The sequence below is a fragment of the Mobula hypostoma genome, chromosome 10, assembly GCF_963921235.1.
Source record: "Mobula hypostoma chromosome 10, sMobHyp1.1, whole genome shotgun sequence".
NCBI lineage: Eukaryota > Metazoa > Chordata > Chondrichthyes > Myliobatiformes > Myliobatidae > Mobula > Mobula hypostoma.
In genome coordinates this window covers 11,234,335-11,252,407 of record NC_086106.1, presented here as the reverse complement: position 1 = coordinate 11,252,407, position 18,073 = coordinate 11,234,335, and the positions used below count along the sequence as shown (strand labels likewise).

Genomic DNA, 18,073 nt, shown 5'->3' with positions numbered 1-18,073 from the left:
AAAATAAAACGCAACAACTACGTAAATAAATAAACTTGAGAACATGTTGGAGAGTCTGTAGGTTGTGTTCGGTGTTGTGGTGAGTGAAGTTGTCCAGGCTGGATTAGAAGACTGGTGGTTGACAGGCGGGTCCCTCGTGTCCTCCACACTGACACGCCAAACACGGAAAGGTTAGCCGTTTACACAGGAGGTGCTGCAGGTGTTAGAAATCCAGGGTAAGCATTTTCCGAACTTGCCTCCATGCCGGATCGAGATGTGCCACACCAGGTTCTGAGCACCTCATTTCTCTTCCGGGAAGCGTGGCCGCCTCGGGGAGAAGTTCAAGCCACTGGGATTCTTTCCTGCCGGCTCAGGGGCGCTGCTTTTGCCAAGGAGCCGGACTTTGTTTTGCGTGACGCCCCGGCACGTCACTATCGGCGGGAGGTTGCCGGAGGGGCAGGTGGGAGTGGCCGGGGGGTTGGCGGCGGGGGCGCGGACGCAGATCAACGCGAGGCAGAGGCAGCAGTATGGTACTGAGGCCCATCAGGACCCGGCGGCAATTCGCCACCTTGCTGGATGAGGAGGAGGAGACCCTGGTGGTCATCTTCTTCGGGGCGCGGTGGTGTAACAACTGCGCCAGCATCAAGCCCTTCCTCCGGATGAGATCGGACCAGCACCGCGACGTCATCTTCGCGGAGGTGGACGTGGATGAGTCGGAGGAGCTGGCCAGGGCCATGGGCATCACCTGCATGCCCACTTTCCACTTCTACAGGTGCCAGGAGAAGGTCGGAGAGTTCTCTGGAACCAAGAGGGAGAAGTTGGACCGCCTGATATTGCAGTTGAAATAATGCCCATAGCGTTTCGAGCTTAAAGAAAATGATTAAATGTTCTCGTCTTTCCAGTTCCCTATTTCAGAGTCATAGTCATACTTAATTGATCCCGAAAGAAATTGGGTTTCGTTACAGTCGCACCAACCAAGAATAGAGTATAAATATAGCAATATAAAACCATAAATAATTAAATAATAATATGTAAATTTTGCCAGTTGGAAATAAGTCCAGGACCAGCCTATTGGCTCAGGGTGTCTGACCCTCCAAGGGAGGAGTTGTAAAGTTTGATGGCCACGGGCAGGAATGACTTCCCACGACGCTCGGTGTTGCGTCTCGGTGGAATGAGTCTCCCGGAGGAGCTCGTTGGCCTATCCGGTTTACGCGTGCTCACGCAGCGATGCCACGCCGCGTTAATTTCCCCCTTTAGCTCGCTCCTGATACTAACAGCCAGGACCGAGTAACCGACCGATATGAGCGGGAAATCAGGGTCACGGGGAGAAAGGAGCAAAACTCCGCGCTCAGTTCGCGATACGGTAGGAGGGGTATTTGGACCACATCCGGTGCAAAATGGGCGAAAGCCGCCCACTGCTGCAACCTGGGGTCCACGAACCCCTCGGTCAATGGTGGCCGGGGGGGGGGGTCAGTGGCATATAAAAAGGTTTGGGAACCCCTGCACTCGTCCCCACTTCCTCCGTTCTTCTCACTGAAGTCTTTCAATCCTCTCCAAGCTGGTATCATAATTCCATATTAAAGGTTGGTACAGGCGATCACGACCACAGGTTAACATGCAAGACGTTTACGCTGGCTCTTGTGTTACTTACATTTAAAATTCTATTTACTTCTACAAATCAGTCTCTCCTATGTTTGCTATCACCCACCGGTACCCCTTAAATGACTGCGTCCCTGATTTCCCCATGTTTGTTTATTTACTGAGAATCGGCCCTTCGAGCCGCGCCGCAATCCCATTTAATCCTAGCCTAATCACGGGCAATTTACAATGACCAATTAACCTACCAACAGGTATGTCTTGGGACTGTGGGAGGAAACCGGAGCACCCGGAGGAAACCCACACAGGTCATGGGGAGAACATACAGACTCCCTACAGGGAGTGCAATTGAACCCGGGTCGCCAGTACTGTAAAGCGTTGTGCTGACCGCTACGCTATCGGTTCTCAATAGACAATAGATTCTCCCTCTTTTACCTCTTTCCCCTTTATTTCTCCCTGAGAAGGCTCCTTAAAAATTACCAGAACGGGCTTTTTTTTGGCCATTTAACGTCGTATTTGTTCCACAGAATCGCAGAGCGGTTGGAAGCCATTCTCTCTGTCACATCGGCTCTTGCTCAAGGCTGGAGTCACCTAGTTGGTTCGTTATAAACATGAGAGATTCTGCAGATGCGGGAACTCTAACACAAAATGCTGGAGGAACTCAGCAGGTCAGGCAGCATCAATGCCAGGGAAAAACAGTTGACAATTTGTGCTGTGACCCTTCATCAGTTGGTCCGTTTCCCTGCACTGCTAATTCTCCCAAAATCTGGCTTCCTTCTGAATTCTACAATTAAACTTGCCTTCACTACTCTCCCTGTAATACATTCCAAACCCAATCACTCACTGCAGTAGGTGTTTTGCTTCTTTAGACCATAAGATATAGCAGCAGAATTAGGCCATTTGGCCCATCGAGTCTGCTCCAACATTTCATCATGGCTGATCCATTTTCGTGTCAGCCCCAATCTCCTGCCTTCTCCCCGTATCCCTTGATGCCCAGACCAATCAAAAATCAGTCAGCTTCTACCTTAAATACACACAACGACATGGCCTCCACAGCTGCTTGTGGCAACAAAATTCCACAGATCAAAATGGACCAGGTAAACAGTCTCTTTCACTATGTCGACGACTGCATTGGCGCTGCTTCCTGCACGCATGCTGAGCTCGTTGACTTTATTAACTTTGCTTCCAACTTTCACCCTGCCCTCAAGTTTACCTGGTCCATTTCCGACACCTCCCTCCCCTTTCTAGATCTTTCTGTCTCTATCTCTGGAGACAGCTTATCCACTGATGTCTACTATAAGCCTACTGACTCTCACAGCTATCTGGACTATTCCTCTTCTCACCCTGTCTCTTGAAAAAATGCCATCCCCTTCTCGCAATTCCTCCGTCTCCGCCGTATCTGCACTCAGGATGAGGCTTTTCATTCCAGGACGAGGGAGATATCCTCCTTTTTTAAAGAAAGGGGCTTCCCTTCCTCACCATAAACTCTGCTCTCAAACGCATCTCCCCCATTTCACGCACATCTGCTCTCACTCCATCCTCCCGCCACCCCACTAGGAATAGGGTTCCCCTGGTCCTCACCTACCACTCCACCAGCCTCCGGGTCCAACATACAATTCTCCGTAACTTCCGCCACCTCCAACTGGATCCCACCACTGAGCACATCCTTCCCTCCCCCACCCCCTGCTTTCCGCAGGGATCACTCCCTACGCAACTCCCTTGTCCATTCGTCCCCCCCATCCCTCCCCACTGATCTCCCTCCTGGCACTTATCCGTGTAAGCGGAACAAGTGCTACACATGCCCTTACACTTCCTCCCTTACCACCATTCAGGGCCCCAGACAGTCCTTCCAGGTGAGGCAACACTTCACCTGTGAGTCGGCTGGGGTGATATACTGCATCCGGTGCTCCCAATGTGGCCTTCTCTATTTTGGTGAGACCCGACGCAGACTGGGAGACCGCTTTGCTGAACACCTACGCTCCGTCCGCCAGAGAAAGCAGGATCTCCCAGTGGCCACACATTTTAATTCCACATCCCATTCCCATTCTGACATGTCTATCCACAGCCTCCTCTACTGCAAAGATGAAGCCACACTCAGGTTGGAGGAACAACACCTTATATTCCGTCTGGGTAGCCTCCAACCTGATGGCATGAACATTGACTTCTCTAACTTCCGCTAATGCCCCACCTCCCCCTCGTACCCCATCCGTTATTTATTTTTATACACACATTCTTTCTCTCACTCTCCTTTTTCTCCCTCTGTCCCTCTGATTATACCCCTTGCCCATCCTCTGGGTTTCCCCCCCCCCACTTGTCTTTGTCCCTGGGCCTCCTGTCCCATGATCCTCTCATATCCCCTTTTGCCAATCACCTGTCCAGCTCTTGGCTCCATCCCTCCCCCTCCTGTCTTCTCCTATCATTTTGGATCTCCCCCTCCCCCTCCCACTTTCAAATCTCTTACTAACTCTTCTTTCAGTTAGTCCTGACAAAGGGTCTCGGCCCGAAACGTCGACTGTACCTCTTCCTAGAGATGCTGCCTGGCCTGCTGCGTTCACCAGCAACTTTGATGTGTGTTGCTTGAAATTCCAGCATCTGCAGAATTCCTGTTGTTTGCGTTTTAAAATTCCACAGATGCAACTCTCCCTGGCTAAAGAAATGTCTCCTCTAAATTGACGCCCCTCTATTCTGAGGCTGTGTCCTCTGGTCTTAGACTCTTCCACCATAGGAAACATCCGCTCACAATCCACTCTATCAAGGGCTTTCAGTGCGGAAGACAACAAACTGTGCAAATGCAAATATAAGTAAATAATGATAAATAATGAGAACAAGAGATAATGAGATAGAGCCCTTAAAGTGAAATCATTGGTTGTGGAAACATTTCAATGGTGGGGCAAGTGGGTGTCTTTATCCCCTTTTATTCGAGAGTCTGATGATCGAGGGGTAGTAACTGTTCTTGAACTTGCTGGTGTGAGTCCTGGGGCTCTCGTCCCTTCTATCTGATGGCAGCAGCAAGAAGAGCTAGGGTGCCTAAGACTTTTGCACAGTACTGTAGTTGTCAACGTGAAGTGGAGAGCGAGTTTGTAATCTGATGGGATCAAAGGATGTTGGGAATGGTGAAGGTGGGGCATCGCGGAGGGCATCTGGGACAGGTGGCAGAGAAGGATGTTGGGAAGGGTGAGGGTGGAGCATCGTGGGAGGGGTGTGGGACAGGTGGCAGAGAAGGATGTTGGGAAGGGTGAGGGTGGAGCATCGCGGGGGGGTCTGGGACAGGTGGCAGAAAAGGATGTTGGGAAGGGTGAGGGTGGAGCATCGTGGGAGGGGTGTGGGACAGGTGGCAGAGAAGGATGTTGGGAAGGGTGAGGGTGGGGCATCGTGGGAGGGGTGTGGGACAGGTGGCAGAGAAGGATGTTGGGAAGGGTGAGGGTGGAGCATCGCGGGGGGGTCTGGGACAGGTGGCAGAGAAGGATGTTGGGAAGGGTGAGGGTGGAGCATCGTGGGAGGGGTGTGGGACAGGTGGCAGAGAAGGATGTTGGGAAGGGTGAGGGTGGGGCATCGTGGGAGGGGTGTAGGACAGGTGGCAGAGAAGGATGTTGGGAAGGGTGAGGGTGGATCATCGTGGGAGGGGTGTGGGACAGGTGGCAGAGAAGGATGTTGGGAAGGGTGAGGGTGGAGCATCGCGGGGGGGGTCTGGGACAGGTGGCAGAGAAGGATGTTGGGAAGGGTGAGGGTGGAGCATCGTGGGAGGGGTGTGGGACAGGTGGCAGAGAAGGAGTAGCAGTGGCAGGACTGGTGTGGGTACAGACACACCCAGCCCTGAGACAGTGGGCAAGATCATTAGATTCCAAACAATTGGTTTATTGATCATTAGAGAATGCCTCTCTGGTGCTTCCCAATCCCTCTTCCTCTCCCTCTCCCTTCCCCTTTCCCCAACCACGATTCCCCCTCTCCCTGTCCCCTTCCCACTTTCAGTCGACACAATATCAGAATCAGGTTTATCTCACTCACATATGTCATGAAATTTGGTTTTTTTTTGTGGCAGCAGTACAGTGTAATACATAAAATTACTACAGTACTGTGCAAACATTTTTGGCACCCTAGCTATATATTTCCCAAGACATTTGCAAAGTACTGTATAAAAAGTGGGAAATACTCTCAGAGTGCTGTCTTCTATTTTGTCTCATCATTTTACCTTCTGAACTATAACATTTTGATTTCTCATTAATTAGTAATTGTTTTTATTTTTGCAACATGTACCGAGGTACAGTGAGAAGCTTTGTTCTGGAGGCCACCCATAGAGGTAATTTCCAAAACAAGTACATCATCATCATTATGCGCCGTGTTGTATGACATCATCATTACGTGCCATGTCGTATGACGTAGGTGATCATGCTCTTTCCATGACCATGATTGTTCTTGGCAAATTTTCCTACAGAAGTGGTTTGCCCGTTGCCTTCTTCTGGGCAGCGTCCTCACAAGACGGGTGACCCCAGCCATTATCGATACTCTTCAGAGATTGTCTGCATGGTGTCAGTGGTCACATAACCAGGACTTGTGATCTGCACCAGCTGCACCGTGACCCTGATCAGGGGGGCTAAGCAGGTGCTACACCTTGCCCAAGGGTGACCTGCAGGCTGGCGGAGGGAAGGAGCACCTTACACCTCCCTTGGTAGAGATGCATCTCCACCCCGCCACCCTAGACTAGATGGGCCACAGGGCCTGTTGCTGTGCTGTAGTGTTTTATGACCCTTCGACTATCCGCAGTTCTTTTGATTTTCAATTAAGAAAGGAGGGCATGGAAAAATAAGATACAGATCAGAATTAGATTCTTTTAGATACATTGATGTATGTGATGTGAAATTTGTTGTTTTGCGGCAGCAATAGAATCCAAGACATAAGATTATTGTAATTTACAAAAATAAATATTGCAAAAAAGAAAAGAAAAGCCAGTAACGCACACAAAATGCTGGAGAAACTCAGCAGGTCAGACAGCATCTATGGAAAGGGATAAAGAGTCAACGTTTTAGGCCGAGACCCTTCATCAGGACGCATCAGTCCAGCATCTGCACTTCATAGACTGTTCAAAAATCTGATGACAGAAGGGAAGAAGCTGTATCTGAATCATTGAGTGTGCGTCTTAGGGCTCCTGTACCTCCTCCCTGATGACAGCAATGAGAAGAGGGCATGACCCGGATGGTGAGGGGGCTTTGTGATGGAGATGCCCTTGATGGTGGGCAGAGTTGTGCCCATGATAAAGCCGGCTGAGTCTATACCCTTCTGCATCCTTTTGTAATCCTGTGCATTAGAGCCTAAATACCAGGTTGTGAGACAACCAGTCAGAATGCTCTCCACTGTATACGTATTTGTAAGTATACCAAATTTGCTCAAACTCCTGGCATGCCTTCTTCGTGGTTGCAACAGCTACGAGATTCGGTTTATCACATGTGCATTGAAACAGACAGCAACCATCAACAACCAACATATATCAACAACCGACAGACCCCAGGGTGTGGTGGGGGCAGCCTGCAATTGCAGCCACCCATTCTGGCACCGACACAGTATGCCCACAATGCTTGGAACACAACAAGCAACAAAGCTTGCACGTCCCGAGAGGTGATGAATTTAGTCAATAAGAAACAGGAAAAGCATGTTAAGTTTCAGATGTCAGAATCAAACGGAGCACACAAGGACTATAAAGAAGCTGGGAAGGAACTAAAGAAGGGAATTAGGAAAGCCAGGAGGGGCCATGAAAACTCCTGGTGAGTCCCTATATGTACATGTGACAATAAACTGGACTGGTCAAAGAACACTGAGGCTGTCTACAAGAAGGGTCAGAGCCGTCTCTATTTCCTGAGGAGACTGAGGTCCTTTAACATCTGCCGGACGATGCTGAGGATGTTCTACGAGTTTGTGGTGGCCAGTGCGATCATGTTTGCTGTTGTGTGCTGGGGCAGCAGGCTGAGGGTAGCAGACACCAACAGAATCAACAAACTCATTCGTGAGGCCAGTGATGTTGTGGAGATGGAACAGGACTCTGTCACGGTGGTGTCTGAAAAGAGGATGCTGTCCAAGTTGCATGCCATGTTGGACAATGTCTCCCATCCACTACATAATGTACTGGTTGGGCACAGGAATACATTCAGCCAGAGACTCATTCCACCGAGATGCAACACAGAGCGTCATAGGAAGTCATTCCTGCCTGTGGCCATCAAACTTTACAGCTCCTCCCTTGGAGGGTCAGACACCCTGAGCCAATAGGCTGGTCCTGGACTTATTTCCTGGCATAATTTACATATTACTATTTAATTATTTATGGTTTTATTACTATTTAATTATTTATGGTGCAACTGTAACGGAAACCGATTTCCCCCTGGATCAATAAAGTATGACTATGACTATGACTATGTACATTAAGAGCAAGAGGATAACTAGGGAGAGGATAGGACCACTCAAGTATAAAGGGGGGAACATTTGCTTGGATGCAGAGAATGTGAGTGAGGTATTTAATTAGTACTTCAGTGTTTACCAAGGAAAGGACATGGAGGACCAGGAGATCAGTGCTGAGTGCATAAATACGTTAGGACTTTTAGCAGTCAAAGAGGATGAAGTGTTGTGTCTCCTAATGGGTATTAGGGTGGACAAGTCCCCAAAGCCTGATGGGATTTACCCCAGGTTATTGAAGGAGGCAAGAGAATAGATTTCTGTGGCTTTGATCAGTATCTTTATGTTCTGTCTAGGCACAGCTGAGGTTCCGGAGGACTAGCGAGTGGCTAATGTTACACCTCTAAGAAGGGAACAAGGGAAAATCCTGGAAACAGTACACCAGTGAGTCTCACGTCAGTTGTAGGGAATTTGCTGGAGCCAGGGATAGGACACATTGACGTTTGGAAAGCCATGGCCGAATTAGGGAGGGCTTGTGTAGGGGAGGTCGTGTCTTACCAACTTGATTGAGTTTTTTGACAAAATGGCGAGAGAGATTGAGGAAGGTAGAGCAGTGGATGAGGCCTACATGGATTTTGGAAAGGCATTTGACAAGGTCCCTCATGGGAGGCTAATCCTGGAGATTAGGATGCATGGTGTCCATGGTGAGTTGGCTGTTTGGATTCAGAACTTGCTTGCATATAGAAGACCGAGGGTAGTGGTTGAAGGGCCTTATTGGAGCTGGAGGTCTGTAATTAGTGGTGTCCTGCAGGGATCTCTGCTATTTATGATGTATATAATTAACCTGGATGAAAATGTGGATGCAAACACGAGGAATTCTGCAGATGCTGGAAATTCAAACAACACACATCAAAGTTGCTGGTGAACGCAGCAGGCCAAGCAGCATCTATAGGAAGAGGTACAGTCGACGTTTCAGGCCGAGACCCTTCGTCAGGACTAACTGAAGGAAGAGTTAGTAAGAGAATTGGAAGTGGGGGTGGGGGGGGAGATCCAAAATGATAGGAGAAGACAGGAGGGGGAGGGATGGAGCCAAGAGCTGGACAGGTGATTGGCAAAAGGGATATGAGAGGATCATGGGACAGGAGGCCCAGGGAGAAGGAAAAGCGGGAGGGCGGAGAAAAAACCCAGAGGATGGGCAAGGGGTACAGTCAGAGGGACAGAGGGAGAAAAAGGAGAGAGAGAGAAAGAATGTGTGTATATAAATAAATAACGGATGGGGTATGAGGGGGAGTTGGGGCATTAGCGGAAGTTAGAGAAGTCAATGTTCATGCCATCAGGTTGGAGGCTACCCAGACGGAATATAAGGTGTTGTTCCTCCAACCTGAGTGTGGCTTCATCTTTACAGTAGAGGAGGCCGTGGATAGGCATATCAAAATGGGAATGGGATGTGGAATTAAGATGTGTGGCCACTGGGAGATCCTGCTTTCTCTGGCGGTCATAGTGTAGGTGTTCAGTGAAACGATCTCCCAGTCTGCGTCAGGTCTCGCCAATATATAAAAGGCCACATCGGGAGGACCGGATTCAGTATATCACCCCAGCCGACTCACAGGTGAAGTGTCGCCTCACCTGGAAGGACTGTCTGGGGCCCCGAATGGTGGTAAGGGAGGAAGTGTAAGGGCATGTGTAGCACTTGTTCCGCTTACACGGATAAGTGCCAGGAGGGAGATCAGTGGGGAGGGATGGGGGGGACGAATGGACAGGGGAGTCGCATAGGGAGTGATCCCTGCGGAATGCAGAGAGAGGGGGGGAGGGAAAGATGTCCTTAGTGGTGGGATCCCATTGGAGGTGGCGGAAGTTATGGAGAATAATATGTTGGACCCGGAGGCTGGTGGGGTGGTAGGTGAGGACAAGGGGAACCCTATTCCTAGTGGGGTGGCGGGAGGATGGAGTGAGAGCAGAGGTGCGTGAAATGGGGGAGATGCGTTTGAGAGCAGAGTTGATGGTGGAGGAAGGGAAGCCCCTTTCTTTAAAAAAGTAGGACATCTCCCTCGTCCTGGAATGAAAAGCTTCATCCTGAGAGCAGATGCGGCGGAGATGGAGGAATTGCGAGAAGGGGATGGCATTTTTTCAAGAGACGGTTGAGAAGAGGAATAGTCCAGATAGCTGTGAGAGTCAGTAGGCTTATAGTAGACATCAGTGGATAAGCTGTCTCCAGAGATAGAGACAGAAAGATCTAGAAAGGGGAGGGAGGTGTCGGAAATGGGCCAGGTAAACTTGAGAGCAGGATAAAAGTTGGAGGCAAAGTTAATGAAGTCAACGAGCTCAGCATGCGTGCAGGAAGCAGCGCCAATGCAGTCGTCGATGTAGCGAAGGAAAAGTGGGGGACAGATACCAGAATAGGCACGGAACATAGATCGTTCCACAAAGCCAACAAAAAGGCAGGCATAGCTAGGACCCATATGGGTGCCCATAGCTACACCTTTAGTTTGGAGGAAGTGGGAGGAGCCAAAGGAGAAATTATTAAGAGTAAGGACTAATTCCGCTAGATGGAGCAGAGTGGTGGTAGAGGGGAACTGATTAGGTCTGGAATCCAAAAAGAAGCAGAGAGCTTTGAGACCTTCCTGATGGGGGATGGAAGTATATAGGGACTGGATATCCATGGTGAAAATAAAGCGGTGGGGGCCGGGGAACTTAAAATCATCGAAAAGTTTAAGAGCGTGAGAGGTGTCACGAACATAGGTAGGAAGGGATTGAACAAGGGGGATAAAACCGTGTCGAGGTATGCAGAAACGAGTTCAGTGGGGCAGGAGCAAGCTGAAACAATAGGTCGGCCAGGACAGGCAGGTTTGTGGATCTTGGGTAGGAGGTGGAAACGGGAAGTGCGAGGTGTGGGAACTATGAGGTTGATAGCAGTGGATGGGAGATCCCCTGAGCAGATAAAGTCGGTGATGGTGTGGGAGACAATGGCCTGGTGCTCCTTAGTGGGGTCACCTATCTTCATATTGTCTGCAAACTTTGCAACAAAGCCAGCAATTCCATCACCCTTCTTTGCATTACCTGAGCTTAACCTTACTCGAAGGATTTTGGATTTTTCAAGACAGCAAAAATCTATAATTTGCAGGTTTAGCACACTTACTTCAAATTTTTTGTTACTCTAGAAGAACAGTATAGTTTTAGAATGTCTAATGTCTTAGAAAGGATGTGCTGACATTAGATAGGGTTCAAAGGAGGTTCATGAAAATTATTTCAGGATTGAAAGATTGAAGATCATGGAGGAGGCAGGAGACTGGGGCTGAGAGGGAAAATAGATCAGCCATGATGAAATGGTGGAGCAGACTCAATGGGCCAAATGGCCTAATTCTGCTCCTATATCTTAGATTAGATTAGATTTTAGATTATGAGGATACGCAGTCCTCTTTTATTGTCATTTAGTAATGCATACATTAAGAAATGACACAATGTTCTTCCAGAATGTATCACAGAAACACAAGTCAAACCAAGACTAAAAAAAACTGACAAAAACCACATAATTATAACATATAGTTACAACAGTGCAAGCAATACCGTAATTTGATAAAGAACAGACCATGGGCACGGTAAAAAAAATGTCTCAAAGTCTCTTGAAAGTCCCATCATCTCACGCAGACGGTAGAAGGGAGAAACTCTTCCTGCCATGAACCTCCAGCGCTGCAAACTTGCCGATGCAGCACCCTGGAAGCACCCGACCACAGCCGACTCTTGAGTCCGTCCGAAAACTTCCAGCCTCCGACCAACCCTCCGACACCGAGCACCGAGCACCATCTCTGCCGAGCTTCAACCCCGGCCCCGGCAACAGGCAAAGCTGAGGATTTGGGGCCTTCCCCTCCAGAGATTCTTGACCGCACAGTAGCAGCGGCAGCGAAGCGGGCATTTCAGAAGTTTCTCCAGGTGTTCCTCCGTGCTTCTCACGTCTGTCTCCATCAGATCAGGATAGTGCACAGTACCTACTTACAGATATGGTATAATTTCAGGGTGGCCGCGTGCGCTGCGTCGCGCCACCATCTTCTGCTCCTCCTATCTTATGATATTATGATATGGTATTAATGTCAGTTTTTTGGTCCTATACATACATTCGTTTCATTCTTTAGTGAATTCATCGTTCAGGTAATTCCAAAGAAGCTAAGCGTCCCACAGTATCTCCTGTATGAGACTTGTTAACATTCAAACCACTTTATTTCCTAAGTGGCAGGGGTTGGCAGAGAGGGGGCTTTAGCCTATTCTACAGCCTAATAAGTTTATTGGCCATCTGTGTAGTTGATCAATCTCCATGGTGAAGATTTTAATTGAACTAGCCTCAATAAAGGGTTAAGGCTTACCAGTTTTGTAAGAAAGAAGTACTTCTTGAGTGGTCAAGTCTAAGTTTATGTCTTCACATTCTGACTGTCCTCCTGCAGAAATTGCTTCAAAGATTTATTTTATAAACTCTACCCTCATCTTGTCAAGCTATGGCCAAGGTTAAATGACAAAGCACGGGCTCTAAGTTCTAGATCTGGACATAGTTACTGTTAATAGGAACTATCCAGATGAGCAAGATAACTGGAAGAGAAACATAGAAACATGGAAAATAGGTGCAGGAGTAGGCCATTCGGCCCTTCGAGCCTGCACCACGACTCAGTATGGTCATGGCTGATCATCCAACTCAGAACCCTGTGCCAGCCTTCCCTCTATACCCCCGATCCCTTTAGCCACAAGGGCCATATCTAACTCCCTCTTAAATATAGCCAATGAACTGGCCTCAACTGTTTCCTGTGGCAGAGAATTCCACAGAGTCACCACTCTCTGTGTGAAGAAGTTTTTCCTCATCTCGGTCCTAAACGGCTTCCCCTCTATCCTCAAACTGTGACCCCTCGTTCTGGACTTTCCCCAACATTGGGAACAATCTTCCTGCATCTAGCCTGTCCAATCCCTTTAGAATTTTATACGTTTCAATTAGACCCCCCCCCTCAATCTTCTAAATTCCAGAGAGTATAAGCCTAGTTGATCCAGTCTTTCATCATATGAAAGTCCTGCCATCCCAGGAAAGTACATGTCAATCTAGAAAACGCTGCCACTTTTTGTATTTGATATAGATCCTTGTGCAATTTTTCAGTAGTTACCCCTCCAGAGCTCAAAGACATTACTGATTATAGAAACTCCCCAATAGATGGTAAACATGGATAATTAATCTATAATTGTTACGTGTGTTAAAACAGCACACATTAATTAGGCCAAGCAATGTGTTTCAAAGGCCCCCTTTGACCTACAGCAGAGAGGTGTCTTGATACTTATGGCCAAAGATCAATAAAAAAAATGTGCTAAATTGGGACAGCAATACTCAGTGTTGAATATTATGCCTTTGTACTGAGGTGAAGGAAACATTTTCATTGGGACCAAACCATTAAAACTTTGCTTACAATGCAGTGAAAAGTGAACAAGGACCCAATGAAGTAGAGTGGTAAAAGAGAAATAGAAGAGGTTGAAATAGCACAGACCTGTAAATTCCGTGACTGTAGAACAGTACGGTACAGCACAGTACAGATCCCTCGGCTCATGATGCTGTGCTGACGTTCTGACCTACTCCATGATCAATCTAACTCCTTCCCACATAGCCCTCCATTTTTCTTTCATTCATGTGGCTATCTGAGAGTCTCTTAAATGTCCCTAGTGTGTCCACCATTAACCCTGGCAAGGTGTGTCATATTACTGTATAAAAAATCTACCTCTGACATCCCCCTACAGAGCTAGATGGCCTACTCCCGCTCCTATAAGTCCTTAAGATGGAGGAGCAGAATTAAGCCATTTGGCCCATCAAGTCTGCTCTGCCATTTCATCGTGGCTGACCCATTTTTCCTCGCAGCCCCAGTCTCCTGCCTTCTCCCAGTATCCCTTCATGCCCTGATCAGTCAACAATCTTTCAACCACTCCCTTAAATATACATACAGACCTGGCCTCCACAATCTGTATGTACATTTAAGGCAGAGGTTGATAAAATGATTAGTTAATAAGGATAAATGAATGATAATTAAAAGAATTTTTCATATGAAACCCAGGCCTGTGGCAACGAATTCCACAGATTCACCACTCTCTCCCTAAAGAAATGCCTCCTCATCTCCATTCTATTCTGAGGCTGTGTCCCCTGGTCTTAGACTCTCCCACCATAGGAAACATCCTTTCCACATCCACTCTGTCGGGTAGGTTTCAATGAGGTCACCTCTCATTCTTCTGAATTCTAGTGAATACAGGCCCAGAGCCTCAAACATAGTCATAGTCATAGTCATAGTCATACTTTATTGATTCTGGGGGAAATTGGTTTTCGTTACAGTTGCACCATAAATAATTAAATAGTAATATGTAAATTATGCCAGGAAATAAGTCCAGGACCAGCCTATTGGCTCAGGGTGTCTGACCCTCCAAGGGAGGAGTTGTAAAGTTTGATGGCCACAGGCAGGAATAACTTCCTATGATGCTCTGTGTTGTATCTCGGTGGAATGAGTCTCTGGCTGAATGTACTCCTGTGCCCAACCAGTCCATTATGTAGTGGATGGGATATTGTCCAAGATGGCATGCAACTTGGACAGCATCCTCTTTTCAGACACCACCGTCAGAGAGTCCAGTTCCATCCCCACAACATCACTGGCCTCACGAATGAGTTTGTTGATTCTGTTGGTGTCTGCTACCCTCAGCCTGCTGCCCCAGCACACAACAGCAAACATGATCGCACTGGCCACCACAGACTCGTAGAACATCCTCAGCATTGTCCGGCAGATGTTAAGGGACCTCAGTCTCCTCAGGAAATAGAGACTCCTCATATGAGATCTTTCCTTATGTTCGAAAATGTTTGGCCACAGTGAGCAAATGTGGTTGAGACCTCTGCATCTTACCAAGGAACAGAGTGTGGCAGCCCAATTTATTTATTGATTGAGATACAGTGCGGAACAGGCCCTTCTGGCCCTTCGAGCGACACTGCCCAGGAATCCCCCAATTTAACCCTAGCCTAATTACAGGACAATTTACAATGACCAGTCAACCTACCAACCAGTACGTCTTTGGACTGTGGGAGGAAACCGGAGCACCCGGAGAAAACCCACACAGTCACGGGGAGAACGTAAAACTCCTCCCAGGCAACGACGGGAATCGAACCCGGTTCACTGGTACTCTAAAGCACTACACTCTAGTTTAGACACCAGCAAATCATGATTGGCCCAAAGGGCCCCCCGTGCTTAATATTCTATCGTTACTCCCAAGCAGTCTGGCACAAATCAGGATTGAACCTGATGTCTCACTGGTTCAATTTCTTCTCCTCCCACTTAGGCACCGTATGAACACCCACAAAATGCTGGAGGAACTCAGTATCTGTGGAAAAGAGTAAACGGTTGACGTTTCAGGTGGAGTCCCTACATCAGGACTTATTTACTCTTTTTCACAGATGCTGCCTGGCCTGCTGTGCTCCTCCAGCATTTTGTGTCTGCTGCACTGGATTTCCAGCATCTGCAGAATTGCTTGTGTTTGGGAGGCACCGTATTGACTGAGTCATTAACGAAATCCCCAATCTAGTTTTAACTTATAATCCAAAGTAACAACTTGCCAATTAAAAAAAAAGGAATAGCAGTCCAAAAACAGCAAGAAATTCAAACTTGTAAACCTGATCTAGAAAGAGCCTAGTTGAGTGGTAGGTGAGTCATGTGTGTGATGGAAGATGTGAAGAATACTCGTTTCTTCTGTACATAACATTAGATAAGTAGAGCAAATAATGTGTTTCAAAGGCCACCTTTGTCCTTCAGTAGAGAGGTATCTTGTGACCAAAGATAAAGGAAAAAATAACCAGAGATAACCTATTGTGAATGTAGTTTATGTCCAGTTGTCTAAATGTCGCAAAGGTGAAGGACCCATGCACACCTCAACTTTTAAAGAAAAACACACTTGTGACTACAAATGAAAAACATTCTGTAATTCTGGCTACAAATGAACAAACATGAATCCAAAGCAACACACACAAAATACTGTAGGAACTCAGCAAACTAGGCAACATCTATGGAAAGACGTTTTGGGCTGAGACTTCTTCAGGCCTGAGAAGGGGGGGTGGGGGAGAAGTGCCCGAATAAAAAGGTGGGGGGAGGGGAAAGATGTTAGCTAGAAGGTGATAGGTGAAGCCAGGTGGGTGGGAAAGGTCAAGGGCTGGAGATGTAGGAATCTTATAGGAGAGGAGCGTGGACCATAGGAGAAAGGGAAGGAGGAGGGGACCCAGGGGTAATTAATAGACAGGTGAGAAGAAGTAGAAGTTCAGAGTGAGGAACAGAGGAAGGGTCAGGGGGTCATTTGTTTATTGGAAAGAGAAATCAGTATTCATACCAACAGGTTAGAGGCTACCCAGACGGAATATAAAGTGTTGTTCCTCCACCCTGAGGGTGGCCTAATCTTAGCACAAGAGGAGGCCATGGACCAACGTGTCAGAATGGGAATTAAAATGTTTGACCACCGGGAAACTCCGTTTGCGGCAGATTAGTTTAGATTATGAGGACACTCAGTCCTCGTTTATTGTCATTTAGAAATGCATGCATTAAAAAATGAAACAACGTTTCTCCAGAATGATATCACAGGAAAACACAGGACAAACCAAGACTAAAACTGACAAAACCACATAATTATAACATATAGTTACAACAGTGCAAAGCAATACCATAATTTGATAAAGAGCAGACCATGGGCATGGTAAAAAAAAGTCTCAAAGTTCCGATAGCCCCATCATTTCACGCAGACGGTAGAAGGGAGAAACTCTCCCTGCCATGAACCTCCAAGCACCACAAACTTGCTGATGCAGCACCATTGGAAGCACCCGACCGCAGCGGACTCTGAGTCCGTCTGAAAATTTTGAGCCTCCGACCAGCCCCTCCGACACAGATGGAGTTGAGGTTAACAACATTCTGTAATCAGAATCTATCCAAGATAAATTTGTTCATTTGGTTCCTCCTGGCTGAGTTTCTTGAGGCTAAACTAGTTAGTGCTGTTCTCATCAATCCAAGGTTCCCAGCTGAAGTAGTTTTATTTCAACAATGAAAGCAAGTTAAAGTTTGAGGTATGCATGGGACCTTCACATTTCAAAGTTCAAAATAAATTTATTATCAAAGTACATATATGTCTCCATATACAAGCCTGAGATTTGTTTTCCTGTGGGCATACTCAATAATCCACAGAATAATAACCATAACTATCAATGAAAGACCACCCAACTTGGGTATTCAACCGGAGTGCAGAAGACAACAAACTGTTCAAATAGAAAAATGAAGGAATAATAATAACAAATAAATCAGCAACAAGTATCAAGAACATGAGATGAAGATTCATTGAAAGTGAGTCATTGGTTATGGGAACGTTTCAATGATGAGGCAAGTGAAGTTAAGTGCAGTTATACCCTTTGGAACAAGAGCCTTAGGGTGAGGGGTAGTAATTGTTCTTGAACCTCGTGGTGCGAGTCCTAAGGCTCCTGTACCGTCTTCCTGATGGCAGTAGCAAGAAGAGAGCATGCCCTCTGTGGTTCCATTCAAGGGAAAATCTTACAATTGGAGGAGTTAAAACAGCTATAGAATAGGAAGGATGAGATTATCAGTAACAAGAATTCTGACACACGTAAACCAGATCAACCTGTAAGATTGCTCCTTTAACATTCAAAGTTCAAATTTACAATCAAAGTATCTCTACCATAAACCACCTTGAGATTCTTCTTGCAGGCAGCCACAAAGCAAAGAAAAACAACAGAAACCACAAGAAACCACACACAACAAAGAGTGAAAAAGAGAACAAATCATGCAAATAATAAAAAAAAAGGCAAATGCGACTGACAACGTAAGCTGCGGATTCCCCGTTCAGCACTGAGGTGAGTGGAGCTGGTTCAGGAGCCTGACGGCTGCAGGGCAACGACTGCCCCTGAACCTGGCAGTGTGGGACCCAGGACTCCTGCACCTCCTGTGTGATGGTAGTAGGGAGAAGAGAGGGGACGGGTCAATGCAGGAAGACAGCACTGAGCTCTGGCTCATTTTCTGCTCTCTTTGGGGCCTTTGTTATTGCTTGCATGGTGGGGTGGGGGGGGGGAGGTTTGCTGGAGCAA

The 18,073-nt window shown here is 47.3% G+C and overlaps 1 protein-coding gene across 1 annotated transcript; it reads left to right on the top strand.

The window, feature by feature from the left end:
- The first annotated feature begins 506 nt into the window (after positions 1–506).
- LOC134353205 (thioredoxin-like) lies at positions 507–827 on the top strand. Its single transcript, XM_063061221.1, has one exon. It carries the CDS (start codon positions 507–509, stop codon positions 825–827), a length of 321 nt encoding a protein of 106 aa, XP_062917291.1.
- Positions 828–18,073: the final 17,246 nt, after the last annotated feature.

Coding starts and splice junctions, on each gene's coding strand:
- LOC134353205 (XM_063061221.1), top strand. CDS start 507: ATGGTACTGAGGCCCATCAGGACCCGGCGGCAATTCGCCACCTTGCTG.